Source organism: Erpetoichthys calabaricus, chromosome 11, assembly GCF_900747795.2.
Source record: "Erpetoichthys calabaricus chromosome 11, fErpCal1.3, whole genome shotgun sequence".
In the NCBI taxonomy this organism is placed as follows: Eukaryota; Metazoa; Chordata; class Cladistia; order Polypteriformes; family Polypteridae; genus Erpetoichthys; species Erpetoichthys calabaricus.
The window spans coordinates 69113154-69130653 of NC_041404.2; the positions used below are offsets into that span (position 1 = coordinate 69113154).

The 17500-nt window shown below is 39.3% G+C and overlaps 1 protein-coding gene across 2 annotated transcripts in view; it reads left to right on the plus strand.

Moving 5' to 3' along the window:
* LOC114660537 (methyl-CpG-binding domain protein 1-like) overlaps positions 1-17500 on the plus strand; it is a 417772-nt gene that overhangs the window by 319302 nt on the left and 80970 nt on the right. For both annotated transcript variants that reach the window (XM_051933483.1, XM_051933485.1), the window contains 2 exons: positions 6088-6368; positions 6954-7036. In XM_051933483.1, the coding sequence (XP_051789443.1) occupies positions 6088-6368; positions 6954-7036 (364 nt within the window). The remainder of the gene's footprint in view (positions 1-6087; positions 6369-6953; positions 7037-17500) is intronic.

Here is a 17500-nt window from a genome sequence, read left to right on the forward strand (position 1 = left end):
CGTCTGCTATCCGCTTTATGGGTGATGATTGTATTACTGTTTTTATGTTTATTTTATTTTAGAATCAACTCCTATCTGCGCACACCAGGGCGGCCGTGGGCGGATGCGTATGGTGTATTCACTCCATGTTATCGTGCATTGCGCTGTCAGTGTTATTTTGATAAAAGAATTTGAACAATATATAAGAAGCGTATAAATTATTAAACAGTAAAACATTAACATTTAAGAAGTAAAGTTACATTAAGTACTACTGCAGTGCCTTCGGGTATACCTCATTTTTTGTTTGCCCATTACATGCTTAAATGTATAAATGTTTTGGTGCACCTACCCGAGAACACGCGACATATAACCGAGCGTGGGAGAAGCATGGATTTTAAACACGCGTTGAGTTCATCTGCTGGTCTCCCTCGTGGAATAACTGGTAATGTTTGACTAAAATCTACAGCGAGTAAAACGACATCACCTCCTATTTTTTTTTTTACGATCTCTGAGATCTTGCTTTTTTCGGTTCAAGGCTTCATAAGCTCTTTTATGTTGTATGGTGTACTTATCCCAAACCATCATGTTTGAATGTTGCAAGACTTTCGCCTTGTATGTAGATCGGGGTAATTACATTCATTGCATTCCTAGTCTGAATCACAATCTGATTGTATGGGTGGTTACCTGGCACTGTAGGGTTGCCACCCGTCCTTTAAAATACGGAATCGTTCCGGGTTTGAGAATGAAATTGCGCGTCCCGTTTTGAATCAATACTGGACGGGATTTATCCCGTATGTTTTGTATCATTTTTTTTTTAAAGCAGCGTCTCATGCAAATTATCCCACACGCATTTTATGAAGATGCCTCCTTTCCTACTTTTGATTGGGTAATACTTGATGTCATCGTTAGTTTGATTGGTGTTTTCAACTGTCCAGTGAGGAGGGCGTGTCTTTTAAGTACAGTCTGCAAACTGTTGGCACTGAGATGTTGTGTCAGCGCCATAGTTGAAGCCCCTAACGTTGCGGTCAGCAAGTCGGCTAACATCCGCCATGTGCCGTCTTTCAGTTGCGAGAAGCAGATCATAGAATGGTTGAAACTGTTGCCCCTAACGTTGCGCCACGGCGTGTGGTTCGTTTATATCTCGTGTCTTCTCATTAAAGTTTTATCTCGCGAATATGTTATTGCAATCCGCAGCGGGAGCGTTTCTATAAACTTAATTGAAAGTTACGTTTTACACCGTGCTTTGTTTCCCTTATGAACATGCTTGTATGCTTAACTCGCTCCGTTCTCAATTGTTTAATAAATTTTTTGCTCTTCGCTGTTTGCGGCTGTTCCTCCATTTCCCCCTACTTCGTTCTTTTATCTCGCGAATATGTTATTGCAATCCTTAACGGGAGCGTTTCAATAAACTGATTGAAAATAGTTTTGCATTTACCTTTTTAGTAAAAGGCGAGCTTTTAAGCCTGAGAAATCACCCCGTAAATGCACACGTTTAATTGGACATGTGTTAATATGTATGGTTACACATTATTAAAAGACAGTGAACAACGTCCGTTACCTTTCTTCCCGCGTTTGATAAAAGGTGAGCTTTTAAGCCTGAGAAATCACCCCGTAAATGCACACGTTTAATTGCACATGTGTTAATATGTATGCTTACACAGTATTAAAAGATAGTCAAAAATTAACGTCATTTACCTTCGTTCCCGCGTGCGACTCGTGCTGTAAATGTCTTCCTTGTTTTTAGTTCACGTGATTACGTAGGAGGCGTGATGACGCGATACGTGACTCCGCCTCCTCCATTACAGTGTATGGACAAAAAATATGTTCCAGTTATGACCATTACGCTTTGAATTTCGAAATGAAACCTGCCTAACTTTTGTAAGTAAGCTGTAAGGAATGAGCCTGCCAAATTTCAGCCTTCCACCTACACGGGAAGTTGGAGAATTAGTGATGAGTGAGTCAGTGAGTGAGTGAGTCAGTCAGTGAGGGCTTTGCCTTTTATTATTATAGATATATATATATATATAGTAGGTAACCACCCATACAATCAGATTATGATTCAGACTACGAATGCCGTGAATGTAATTACCCCGATCTACATGCTGTCAAATAAACGAACCACACGCCATGGCGCAATGTTAGGGGCTTTGCCTCTAGCGCTGACGTCCAAGGTTCGATTCCCGAGAGGGAGTGCAGTAGAGTGTGTACGCCTGATGAGCCCAGAATTAGGGCGAAACACGTGTCGCGTACTCTTTGCATTATTTGACAGTAAACTATTTCAAACATATATATATATATATATATATATATATATATATACAGTAATCCCTCCTCCATCGCGGGGGTTGCGTTCCAGAGCCACCCGCGAAATAAGAAAATCCGCAAAGTAGAAACCATATGTTTATATGGTTATTTTTATATTGTCATGCTTGGGTCACAGATTTGCGCAGAAACACAGGAGGTTGTAGAGAGACAGGAACGTTATTCAAACACTGCAAAGAAACATTTGTCTCTTTTTCAAAAGTTTAAACTGTGCTCCATGACAAGACAGAGATGACAGTTCCGTCTCACAATTAAAAGAATGCAAACATATCTTCCTCTTCAAAGGAGTCAGGAGCAGAGACTGTCATAAAGGCAGAGGAAAATCAATAGGGCTGTTTGGCTTTTAAGTATGCGAAGCACCGCGGCACAAAGCTGTTGAAGGCGGCAGCTCACACCCCCTCCATCAAGAGCACAGAAAGAGAGAGAGACACAGAGAAAAACAAGCAAGCAAAAATCAATATGTGCCCTTCGAGCTTTTAAGTATGCGAAGCACCGTGCAGCTTGTCGTTTCAGGAAGCAGCTGCACAAAAGATAGCAACGTGAAGATAATCTTTCAGCATTTTTAGACTAGTGTCCATATCGTCTAGGTGTGCAAACAGCCCCCCTGCTCAATCCCCCTACGTCAGGATCAGAGAAAGTCAGCGCAAGAGAAAGAGAAATGTAAGCTGGGTAGCTTCTCAGCCATCTGCCAATAGTGTCCCTTGTATGAAATCAACTGGGCAAACCAACTGAGGAAGCATGTACCAGAAATTAAAAGACCCATTGTCCGCAGAAACCCGCGAAGCAGCGAAAAATCCGCGATATATATTTAAATATGCTTACATATAAAATCCGCGATGGAGTGAAGCCGCAAAAGGCGAAGCGCGATATAGCGAGGGATTACTGTATAGTCAATAAGTGGACGCTTTAGGGCGCTGTTGCCCCATGAAACCCAACAGACAGATGCAGACACTGGTTTAAAAGCACCCAGAAGTATTTTTATTTTCTTCTTCAAAGTGCCCCAAAGCACCTCCACCACCATAAACAAGTAATCACCAATAATAAATGCACACTATTAAACACAATAATCCTCCTCTACTCCCAGCAGCCCCATCACACTCCCTCCCAACTCCGTCTCCTTTGCTGGGTCTCCACTAGTCCTTTATATAGTTCTTGACACAGAAGTGCTCCTGTCCTTCTGTCCATGTGATTCATTAGCACTTCCAGGTCAGATGGAAACTTGTATTTTTCTTCAACCTGGAAGTACTTCTGTTCCTCCATCCCCGTGACTTGGGAGTACTTCCAGGCTATACGGGAAACAAAAATCCCCTCGTCTCCCTGCAGTGTCACCCGGTGGCCCCCACGGTACCCAGCAGGGTTGTGAAGCCAAACTCCATCTTCCAAAATGCCCTGTGGGAATCCGGGGCACCTCTAGGCTGCAGGGAAGACACCATCTAGCATTCTGGATGTGTCGGCCGGGATGAGCTGCTGGCCGTCCATCACAATATATATATATTTTGTAAGAAAGGCTCTATGTAGTGCCCGACCCGACACAGATTCACACGGGAGGCACAGGTAAAATAAATTGTTTATTATTCTTGGGCTGGAGGGCACATCTTCCCCGTAATCCCTCCAGCCACAACACAGTCCCAAGCACAGTACAGTTAAACACCACAAAAACACACTTTCTCTTCCTCCACCATTCCTCCTCAGCAACTTCGTCCTCTTCCTCCCAATTCTGGCTGCTGAGTGGTGGTTGCTGGCTCCCTTTTATTGCGTACCCGAAAATGCTCCAGGTGGTTGATTGCCGACATCCTGCTGCACTTCTGGGTAAGGCGAAACCAGTGCCCAAAAGGGGCCAGCAGCTCCTGTTGCAGCACCCCCTGGCGGCGCCTGTGGAACCCCACAGAGCTGCACAGAACTCCAACCCCCATGAAGACCTGGGGGAGTCCGAGGCACCACTGCAATCCAGGGAGGCTGCCATCTAGCATCTGGGGGAGATACTGGGCTTCCCACCCTTGTCCCCCTGGCAGATGTGGTGAAGGTGCATCCCGGCCTAGCATTGGCCCCGGCCATCTGTCACAATGTATGTATGTGTGTGTGTATACAGTGAAACCTTGGATTGCGAGTAACTTGGTTTGTGAGTGTTTTGCAAGACAAGCTAAAATTTTTAATTTTAACTTGATAAACGAGCGAGGTCTTGCAATACGAGTAGTACGTATACGCTTTGTCTGCTGAGCGTCACATGGGGATTGTGGGTAATCATCTCCCATGCTTGTTCTCAGTCGGCATGCCTCACTCATATAGTCAACATCCGTATGAGCGTATACTGTTTACTATAGCATGGTGACCACGTCTTTGTGTGCTGTAACGTGCGAGTCCCTGTCATGCACCCCAAAACATGAGGCTAAGCCTCAGTACTTTAGTGAAACCAGCTTTATTCAGCATGAAACAGGAACAGCACGGTTATTTATTGTATCGGGATCTACTGCTCTCCTATACAGAGACACAGCAATCAGGCAGGGTAGTGGCCAGGTTAGTGGCCAAGTAATACTGTGCTCTTACATTTATAATGTTCCTTGCATCACCCATCGACGGCAGGCGCTCATAGCTTGACCGCAATCTTTTCTGATTCTCTTTTACGGCGAACTGCTACAGTGCTGGGAGCCTGCTTTTGCTTTGGGACACTCGCGTGTTGTCCCGTTAGGTGGAATCCCAAAAGAGTTTAGAAACCTTACAGTGCATAAAGCATATTTTAAAATTTTGTGTCCAAGTGTAGTGACTCTTCAGGCAAAAACAACTGTCATTGGATAGGTTTCCTTGTTAAAGTCACAAAAAAAGAAAAAGATTCCAGTGAGCCAACAGATAGCAGTGATTCCGTTAGTTAGAGCGAAGATTTTGTATTAATTATTTTATATAAATATTTGTGGGTTGTGAAACGAATTATCTGATCTTCCATTATCTCTTATGGGGAAATTCGCTTTGATATACGAGTGCTTTGGATTACAAGCATGTTTCCGGAACGAATTATGCTCGCAAACTGAGGTTCCACTGTGTGTGTGTGTGTGTGTGTGTGTGTGTGTATTTACTTAAACTATACAGCTCCCTTTTGTGTGTACCTTCTCCTGGGATCAGTACTAGAATTGCTTAAAGAATAAAAAAAATATAAAATGCATCTAAACCCAATTATTAAATGTCAAATAAAATCTCTTTCACACTTTATTATTGTGATATGTCAAAAATTCTAGAGAAATTTATTAAATAAAGTGCATTTGACATTTTGTTTTCATATCACAAAGTATCACTCAGCAGCTTACTTGATAGGAGGGTTCAGAATGCCATTTTTTCACCTTTCTAACTGATTAATCATAAAAGAGTAGTTGGCATGTTACAGTCGAGAAATGAAGAATACACACTCATATTATAATTATATTAACTGATGTTCCATAAAAAAAGTGTATAGTAAATTAATAAACAATCCCTTGCATACTTTTCTCTTTATGAATTTATATACCTAATAACCTAATTTAGAAATGCAGATTTTTAATATTCATCTGTTTATTTGTTTTATTATTTTATTATTAAGCACAAATATTACTATTCCTGTTATAATATTGATGTCTTTCACACATGGGATATATTAGTAATATTTATTTAAATAATAGAAAACACATACTTCTGGCCATAGGTTATGTGCCCTTTAAATGGGGATTTGAACTATCCCACAAGTTTTACTATAACTCTTTTTAAGAGTCTGTCAGTGGTTCTAGAAAAATACTGTATTCTCATGTATTTGTTTTACTTTAGAAGAAGCCAAGAAGAAAGAAGAAACTTGCAGTGGAGAATGATGGCATGCGAAAAATTTCCTATACCCCAGAAAAAAATAACAGAATGGAAAAGATGCATGGTTCAGTTAAGACCACCCCTAACAAAATGCCCACTGTGATTAGAATGTCCCCATCAATGGTAATAGCCCCCCCAAAACAATCCACACCAAACAAGTTTTCACCACCAAAGACATCCTCAACTCAAAAAAAAGCAAGCTCAGGCTTTTCAACATCTTTCCCATCTGGTGAAGCATTGGTTGTGTAAGTAGTTTCATTTTATTTTTTTGTTTTTAGTATTACAATTGAAGAAAAATGTTTATCACAATTTAAAGAAGATGCTGCTTGTAGTGTTCATTTTTAACTTCTATTCATTTATATCAAAATCCAAAAATTTCATTAGACACTAAACTATGAGTGACAGTACTTCATTCCTTTTTCTCTGTGTATTTTTGTACCAGAGTCTTTAAAGTGTTATTTTCTCTGGTTTACTGTAGCAGCTGTCATTTCATTGACTGATATACCTCAATTCAGAGCATTTTTTTACTCAGGATATTGCATTGAAAAATAATGCTTTATTTTGATTTATGGACATTTATTCTTCTGCCAAGAACACTGAACAGACACTTAGATACAGCATAGTTTTAGTGCTATACATTATTTATAAACATATATTCATACACAGGATCACATAGTTAAGACATTCTTGTGATGTTATTGCATGTACTCGGCTATTTTATTAACACAAAATTATTCTTCCTTTTATGATGTTAAATATACAAGAAAAAACAGATCCACTGCTACTAAGGTGCAAATTAAAAAATATATATGTATATTTCTATCTTGCAGTGGTTGCGATAACTGTGGACAGCCTTTCACTGATATTGTGTTTGCAAAAGCAGGACAGCAGTCTTTATGCTCAGATTGTAAACGTGAGTATTGTATAAGAGTAATAGCACCTACATGCTACAACAACAACAAAACACAATGTAGCATTTGTTGTGTTTCTTACTTAACTGTGTTCTGAATTTTGAAATTCTAAAGGAGTTTGCAGGAGGCAGTAAACAGTATTTAGTGCTACTCTTCCACAGATCCAGCATCCTGGGTTCATATCCTACACACAATTATCATCTGTGTGGAGTTTGCACATTATCCCTGCATCTGCATGGGTGCTCCTAAAGTTACCCATGTTTTACTTCCACATCCCCATAGGCTTGCATGTTAAATTAACTGGAGAAATTAAATTGGCCACCATGCCAATGTAGGTGTGGGCGAGTGCATCACTGGGCTGTGTGATAGCACCCTGTCCTGAACTGTTTGCTGCTTTTCACCCAACATTGCTGAGATTATAAGGAATTTTGGAGTTTAAGTACATATATAACTAACACACAAGTTTATTATTTGTCTTGGGGTATTCTCCACAGTATTAAAGATTTTTAGATAAACAAAAATGCCATATGTACAGCTCAATTAAAACTTGAGATATAGCCAAAAAAGGCAGGTGTTGGCAGACCATAAGGCACTGATATGTATATAATGTAAGTAACTAGAAAACAATGAAGTTAAAAAGCAAGAGTAATGCCAGCACTAGTGAAGAAGAATATTTTTTTAATGTAAGTAACTCGAACGGCATGAATTTAAAAAGGAAGAGTGATGTCAGCACTAGTGAAGAAGAATATGTTTTCAATGAGTAACAGTAAATGGGACAAAGTTGGTTTACTGATCTTGGTTAAAAAACTATGTTAGGTGAGGAACGTACTGTAGGCTAATGCTTTAATTGCGCTGCAGCAGAGATTGCTAAACGATAATCAAAGCTTTTTTCTGGAAAGATGCAAGAATAACAGTGAAAACAGGCACATACTATGGCAGCATAATTTAATCTAGACCAGCTGCCTGTTATTATTGGTATTTTTCATTAATTTTTATTATGATGCTTTATCCTGAATGACTTCTAACTAATTATATGTATCTTGTGTGGTTTTGAAATTTGGGAATTCATATTCTGAAGTCAGATTTCAGGTTTAATGCATTTTGTTGTAACGCTATTTCATTTTTACTTGGTCGTTTTCATTTTGTGGATTCTGTCATCATGATGTTGATAAAAAATCTTAATGCTGTTGTGAATTTCAAGACATTTATTTTTTGATTTCCCCTTTCTCAAAATCATTTGATCTTGTCTCAGACCCTTGATTTTTGTTCCTGTTTTGGTTTATTGATAGATCTGGTGGCTCTGTTTTGACTTGGCTAGTTTTTTTTTTTGACTTTGTGGCTCTCCTGGTTCCTTTCATAAAATGTGTTATATCTCTATTTGAATCCATAACTCCTGTCTATAACATATGAGACCGTGAGATGGAATGCCTGCATTCCAAGATTGATTCAACAGAATCAGGTCAGCAGGCTTCAAATGAAAACTGAACTGGCTACTGACCTTTATTTCAATCTGTTTGATGTAATAATGCACATACCAACTTAAGTTTCCTAAGAAAGGTTTCTTTGGGAAGAAAATTTGTGATAGAAAAGGGGCTACACATCTACATCTCTTAGCTTTGGGAGATTAGTTTCAGGCCTACCTTTTATAACAATTTCGTTAATGTACCTGCTGTGATCAGTAAAAGTAAAACCTCTGATGTGATAGTAAGGCAGCAGAGAATTTGATTAGTACTGCTATGTTGAAGATATAGTCCCATTAACATTCAAACTCTTTCGATAGATGGGAAGCCCATTGATGATAGTATTTTGGCAGTTTACAAGCTCACTAGTAAATTTACAAACAAAATTGTTTCATCATGAAATTTGGGTATTCTGATTCTGATTTCAGGATTAATGCATTTCACTGCAATACCACTTTGTTTTCAATGGGCACTGTTATTTTGTGGATTCTGCTGTCATAATCCGGATAACAAACCTTTTGCGACTTCCACAATTTGTATCATTTAGTTCTCCATTCTTAAATCTTTTGCCCTTGTCCTGGACCTTTGGTTTTTATTCTTATTTTGTTTTTTTGGTAGATCTGGTGATTCTCGTTTTTGATCTGTAGTATAGTAAATAGATAATCCCATACAGCTCTATTAATGGCTTTTTCTGCATCCAAATATTGTAAGACTGTGTATATTACATTAAATAGGCATATATGGTTTGGGACTGAGCATATGCCTTTAATAAACCCAGTTTGGTTTTGTAATGTTACTGAGGGCAGCACTTTCTCAGTCCTTCTAGTACCCTAACATCATTATTCAGCTATTACTTTGTTAAGTTATCACCTATGTGGGTGGGGGAATAACTCAATGATAGCCTTTATATGGAATAAATCATCACAAAGTATAGTGCAAAGTTATTTCATCTAAAGGATAGTGACTGTTGTTATGAGTTAACTTTCAGGTGAGCTGGTGTGTTGGAAGTGGAAGAGTTGTGAATTTAGAGAGAAACCTTTTATTAATGCAGCATTTCTCTCAGACCTTAACTGTTATAACCAGGATAACTAGTGAAAGCATGGCTTTTAGGTTAAGTCACCTTACTCTATATTTTAAATTAGTGCTTAGCATCTCATAGTTGCAGAAACACATGCACTAATTTTTCACACTAATCATCTAAGAACTGTAAGGTGTGCTTGCCTGCATCTCTGGAAGCAATAGGCTGATGCACACTTGACAGCATGTGTCTCAAAGTGTGCCTGTTTGCATGTTAAAGATGCCTTTCTTACAGATAAAAACGTATAGATTTTTAATCTGTAATTTTTTTTTACAGATAAAAAGCTGTTTTATTTTTCACTATGTAATTCAATGATTATATAGATGTGTAAGATGTAAGACATAAAAAGTTTATGAAAAGTGTAATGGAAATTAAGAAAAGGCATTCTTTTATTTCTAAATCATTCCTGTGCATTTTTCTGCTGTCACATCCTGCTCCTTGATATACACTGATCAGCCACAACATTACCACCACCTGCCTAATATTGCACAAAAACAGCTCTGACCTGTCAAGGCATGGACCTCTAAAGGTGTCCTGTGGAATCTAGAATGAAGATGTTAGCAGTAGATCCTTTAATTCCTGTAAATTGTGAGGTAGGACCTCCATGGATAGAACTTATTTTTCCAGAACATCCCACTGATGCTCAATCAGATTTAGATAGGTGGAATTTAGAGACCGTGTCAATATCTTGAACTCTTTGTTATGTTCCTCAAACCATTCCAGAATAGTTTTTGCAGTGTGGCTGGGCACATTATCCTGCTGGAAGAGGCCACTGGCATCAGAGGAATACTGTTGGCATGAACTTGGGTACATGGTCCACAACCAAGTTTAGATAGGTAGTACATGTCAAAGTAACATTGACATGAATGCCATGACCCAGGTTTTCCCACCAGAACCTTTTGTAGAGCATCACACTGCCTCCATTGACTTCCTTTCTTCCCACAGTACATCCTTCTTCCATCTCTTCCCCAAGTAAATGACACATATGCACCTGGCTCTGCACGTGATCCAAAAAAAATTATTCATCAGACCAGGTCACAACTTCACTTTCCATTGCTCCATGGTCCAGGTCACACGCTCATGTACCCATTGTCGGAGCTTTCAGCTGTGGACACAGGTCAGCATGGGTACTCTGACTGATCTTTGACTATGCATCCCCATACGCAGAAAGCATATAGAACGACTTCATGTTTTTGACACCTTTGCTTCATGGCCAACAATTTGTGCTATGGTAGCTCTTCTATGGAATTGAACCAGATAGGCTACCCATTGCTCCCCATGTGCATCAGTAAGTCTTGGACGCCCATGACCCTGTAACCCTGTGTCTGGTTACCCAGTTGTCCATTACTGAACCACTTTTGGTAGGTACTAACTACTACATATCTTAAACACCCCATAAGACCAGTCATTTTATAGGTGCTCTGACCCAGTTTTCTAGCTATCACAATATAGCTTTTGTCAGAGTCACTCAGATCCTTGCGCTTGCCCATATTTCCTGCTTCCAACAGATCACCTTTAACACTAGAATTACCAGAGTGTACAAAAGAACTCCTAGATCCTGCCCACCTTAAAACCGTTCTCACCTTTCCGCCAGCGTCTTTTGTCTTTTAAATGTGCTGATTAAGATGAGCATCAAGCAGCCGGCTATTTCATCCCCCACCGTCGCAGAACGTTCACTAAGTTTTCCCAGCGCATGCCTTGTTTGATTATCTGGGAGTGACTGAACTGCTGGATTTTTAGAATGGAAATAATCAATCGCTATTTGGAACACACGCATTTCATGTGTGTTCTGTTTCTACAGTAATCTGTGTAAACACATTTTTAAAACAGAAATGTTTTTCATATTTTAGTAGTAAATGACAAAATGTAGGCATAAACTATATAATGTATGAATCTTGAAGTCCAAAGATCAAGTAAACACTTTCACAAAAGGTTAAAGGAAGAGACAACAGCATCAGTGGCATCGCGGTAAGATTTGCTGACTTGTAATCAAGAGTCCCCGGTTGGAACCTCACTGACTCCTATATTTACCGTTTTCAGTAGTGAGCTGCTCTTTTTGTTAATATTATACAGTACACACATACATTTGGTTTGTGTCTGTAACATACAGTGTGCATTTATAGGACTTGTAAAAGTTAACGTTTTTTTAACTTTTATTCTCTCTAAATCACGATCACGATACATACTACTGCCCCCCCACCCAGGGATCTGACGCTGTTATTTTTCATTTGAAGCGGAATAACTGGAGATGTGAGTGGTGTTTTGAGACAATGGAACTGGACATTCATCTGGAGGGATTAAAGCTGACTCACAAACGCTGGCGAATCTGCCTTCTTCGTATCTCACCGTCACTTGATTTTTTTTTAATTCAGTTTTATTGAGTGTTCCTGCTCATGCTGTATTATTATGCACCTTATAGTGTATGATGTCCAAAAAAAAAACACAGACGTAGGTATATATGATATTTGGAATTATTCGTTTTATGACCTGTATAGTACATTTTGGAAAACTTTGTGGCACGGATGCAATATTATTCATAATATTCATATTCATTCGCATAACATCTTGCGGTTTGTAATCAGTGACTGCGTGTTTTTTTTCCCCCGATCTTGCCAGTCCCCACATGTTGCTGTATGCTGTTTCTTTTGTACTCCAGGACATGCAGAGGATAGAATAGTACAGAGCAGTAACTTCAGCGCTATACGCAATCATAAGATTCAAATGTTAACTGTTCACACACACACACACACGCAAGGATCGTCTTTCCTATATTTACAACATGTGTACCTGTTACAATGTACACGCTTCTCTCTATGCTGTGGTTTCTATTACACACCTGAAAGAAGGAGATAATATATGTGAAAACATCATCGCACTAATGCAATATTATTTGAAAACAAACAGCGTCAGATCGGGTGTGGATTTATGCTGGCGCTATTACTGAAAGAAAAAAAAAAGATCAGTAGCACTGAATAAGCTCACGCGCTGTAACATCCCATCCCCCCCCCCCCCCCCCCCCACATCTGACTCTAAGTAACAGTGCAAGTACAGATGCAAACCAAGTGTGATCAAGAGTCCCCATTTCGATCACCACTCACTCCTATATTTGCCGTTTTCAGTAGTAAGCTGCTGTTTTTGTTAATATTATACAGTACACACATATACTTGGTTTGCGTCTGTACTTGCGCTGTTACTTAGAGTCAGATCGGGGGGGGGGGGAGGTTAGAGCGCATGAGCTTATTCAGTGCAGCAGGATCAACGCACATGTTGATCTTTTTTTTCTTTCAGTACATGTGCCTTCCCTGTTTATTTATATATCTAGTGACTTTTCTGCCTGTCCATCTCTCTATTATGCAGTGCTGTTTGTCTGTGTGTTATGGATCTTAAAAATAAGTTATAAGGACACTTGTTCATATTAATTGCAGTCTCAATTGTTAAAAAAATATTTTAAAAGGAGCATCCCACATGAAAATATAATGATCTTATTAACTGACAGTGCATACCAATTTATAAATTTTATGTCCGTTTGAGGTTAAAAAGAAAAAAAAAAATACTTTCTCCTCTACGGGGAATCGAACTCTGATCTCTGAGGGACACTAAACCTGCTGTGCTCTGAGACAGCAAATCTTACCGCTACGCCACGTAAGCTGTTGTATTGTTCTTGAACCTTTTGTGAAAGTGTTTATTTGATGACACATTCTATAGTTTATGCCTACATTTTGTAACATTTATTGCTAAAATATGAAGAAGGTTCTGTTTTAACAATGTGTTTACACAGATTACTGTAGAAACGGAACACACATGAAATGCATGTATTCCAAATAACGATCTATTATTTCCAACTCTAAAACTCCACGTCACTCCCAGATAATCAATCAAGGCATGAGCTGGGAGATGCTCGTGCATGTTCTAAGTCGGTGGGGGGATGGAATAGCCGGCTGCTTGCAGCTTGTTTTTATCAGCACATTTAGAGGACAAAGGACGCTGGCAGAGAGGTGCGAATGGTTGTAAGGTGGGCCGGATCTACGAGTTTTTTCGTAGACTCTGGTAATTCTAGTGTTAAGAACTGACTGTTTAGTTGCTGACTGATATATTCCACCACTTGACAGGTGCCATTGTAATGAGATAATCAATGTTATTCACTTCACCTGTCAGTGCTTTTAATGTTATGGAAGATTGGTGTATACATTCTCTTTTTTTCATAATCAAAGGCAATGAAGTATGCCATGTTACAAAAAACTAAATTTGTTTAATACAACTATTTCATATTTAACATTACCTAGGACAGAGCATCAGCCCCAAAGTACATTTTGCTTTATAAATAAAGCTTGGATATCTCTTCTCTTTCAGTCACCATTTTTCTTGCATGTATTTCAGTCCAATATGATAAAGGTGTCAATTGAACTGCTTTTTTTAGGTGTGATTGTAATATCTCTCTATTATAAAAAAAAAAAATCTTGGAAGGAGACGAGACGTGATTTTCTCAGAGAGACACTTTCACGTTCCGCGAGACAAGTCTTTATGCCAAGAGATTTAACACTAGAATTACCAGAGCCTACGAAAAAACTCGTAGATCCGGCCCACCTTAAATTGCTTCTTAAAACCATTCTCACCTCTCCGCCAGCGTCTTTTGTCATCTAAATGTACTGATAAAGACAAGCTGCAAACAGCCGGCTATTCCATCCCCCCACCGACTTAGAACGTAAACGAACTTTTTCCAGCTCATGTCTTGATTGATTATCTGGGAGTGAAGTGGAGTTTTAGAGTGGAAATAATAAATCGTTATTTGGAACACACGCATTTCATGTGTGTTGCGTTTCTACAGTAATCTGTGTAAACACATTGTTAAAACAGAAACTTTTTTTATGTTCTAGTAACAAAATGTAGGCATAAACTATATAATGTATGAAGCCTGAAGTCCAAATATCAAAGAAACACTTTCACAAAAGGTACAAAAAAAAAAGCCGCCTTAGTGTGCAACATTGACACTCATTTACTATAACTGCCGCCGTGGCGCAACAGTATCAGTTGCTGACTACCAATCAGAAGGTCACGTGTTCGATCCTGCATGACTCCCTTTTGTGAAGTGTTCTTATTTTTACTGTTTTAGAATAAAAAGATACATTTGATTTCAGTCTGTAACAGCCGGTGTAATCTATACTAATAAAAGGCAAAGCACTCACTGACTGACTGACTGACTGATTCACTCATCACTAATTCTCCAACTTCCCGTGTAGGTAGAAGGCTGAAATTTGGCAGGCTCATTCCTTACAGCTTACTTACAAAAGTTAGGCAGGTTTCATTTCGAAATTCTACGCGTAATGGTCATAACTGGAACCTGTTTTTTGTCCATATACTCTAATGGAGGAGGCGGAGTCACGTATCACGTCATCACGTATTACGCCTCCTACGTGATCACGTGAAGTGAAAACAAGGAAGAGATTTACAGCACAAGTCAAATGTGGGAACGAATGTAAATGACGTTAATTGTTGAGTGTCTTAATACTGTGTAAGCTTACATATTAACAGATGTGCAATTAAACGTGTGCATTTACAGGGTGATTTCTCAGGCTTAAAAGCTCGCCTTTTATTAAAAAGGTAAATGCTGTTTTCATTCTGAAGGGCACAAACCACGTTAGATTTCATGCTCAAGAGTAAGCTCAGCACACAGCTTGGTCATATTACAACCGGAAGGGTGAACTGACAATATGGTATACAAAGAGATCCTTAAGAAATGATTATTGATTCATTTTCCCTCAGTTTAAAAAGGTTTACTTTTCTTCTTAATAAAAATTTTAAAGCGGTACTTCGCCGCTGCAAAGCGCGGGTATTTTGATATATATCAAAATATATCGCGTCATCACGCCTCCCATGTAAGCACGTGAACTGACCCGCTGCCATTTGCAATGCCATATTCGCGAGATACAAGTTTAATGACAAGACACGAGGTATAAACGACAGTTTGGATCACTTTGGGACAGAGTTAAAATTGCTGTGGCCAGAAACTTTTAACTGCCGGATCTTAGCTAACATTAAATAAACCCGTGGACATCGCAACATCACACAAGACAGCAGCTCACGTGAAGTGACTGAACGCAGCAGGAGTGATCACTTCAATGAATCAAACCTATTCAAAAAACACATTTCACAATTGATAAGGTACGAAAACAATAGATAGATAGATACTTTATTAATCCCAATGGGAAATTCACAATATGAAACCGATTGTGGATTTCCGTACAGCCACTGAAACTTTGTGACGGCATGAGACTTCAGGTGATGTGTCTGCAAAAGAACCTCATTCAGGCAACTATTTTTACTGGCGGTGGCTCAGGGGAGAGAGTTTTTATTCCTCGCATCCCCGTTATACCCTCTGATCTTCAATTTCAATTCAAACGCCTCCAATTTACACCAAGGCTCTGCTTAGCAATGACAATTAATAAGTCTCCGTTGTTGAGTGTCTTTTAATACTGTGTAAGCATAGATATTAACACGTGCAATTAAACGTGTGCATTTATGGGGTGATTTCTCAGGCTTAAAAGCTCGCCTTTTATTAAAAAGGTGAATGCAAACTGTTTTCATTCTGAAGGGCACAAACCACGTTAGATTTCATGCTCAAGAGTAAGCTCAGCACACATCTTGGTCATATTAGAACCGGAAGGGCGAACTTACAACATGGTATACAAAGAGATCCTTAAGAAATAATTATTGATTCATTTTCCCTCAGTTTAAAAAGGTTTACTTTTCTTCTTAATAAAAATTTTAAAGCAGTACTTCGCCACTGCCAAGCGCGGGTATTTTGATATATATCAAAATATATCGCGTCATCACGCCTCCAAAGTAAGCACGTGAACTGACCCGCTGCCGTTTGCAATGCCATATTCGCGAGATACAAGTTTAATGAGAAGACACCAGGTATAAACGACAGTTTGGATCACTTTGTGACAGAGTTAAAATTGCTGTAGCGAGAAACTTTTAACTGCCGGGTCTTATCTAACATTAAATAAACCCCTGGACATCGCAACATCACACAAGAGATCGGCTCACGTGAAGTGACTGAATGCAGCAGGAGTGATCACTTCCATGAATCAAACCTGTTCAAAAAACACATTACACAATTGATAAGGTACGACAACAATATGAAACCGATTGTGGATTTGCGTACAGCCACTGAAACTTTGTGACGGCACGAGACTTCAGGTCACGTGTCTCCAAAAGAACCTCATTCAGGCAACTATTTTTACTGGCGGTGGCTCAGGGGAGAGAGTTTTTATTCCTCGCATCCCCGTTATACCCTCTGATCTCCCATTTCAATTCAAACACCTCCAATTTCCACTAAGGCTCTGCTTAGCAATGACAATTAATAAGTCTCAGGGACAGACCCTACAAAAGGTTGGCATTGATTTGAGGCAGGACTGCTTTTCACATGGCCAACTGTACGTTGCATGCTCAACAGTAAGCTCAGCACACAGCTTCGTCATATTACAACCAGAGGGGAGAACTGACAACGTACTATACAAATAGATCCATAACAAATAATTGATTCATTTTCCCTCAGTTTAAAAAGGTTTACTTTTCTTCTTAATAAAAATTTTAAAGCAGTACTTCGCCACTGCGAAGCGCGGGTATTTTGATATATATCAAAATATATCGCGTCATCACACCTCCCATGTAAGCACGTGAACTGACCCGCTGCCGTTTGCAATGCCATATTCGCGAGATACAAGTTTAATGAGAAGACACGAGGTTTAAACGACAGTTTGGATCACTTTGTGACTGAGTTAAAATTGCTGTAGCGAGAAACTTTTAACTGCCAGGTCTTAGCTAACATTAAATAAACCCGTGGACATCGCAACATCACACAAGAGAGCGGCTCACGTGAAGTGACTGAACGCAGCAGGAGTGATCACTTCCATGAATCAAACCTA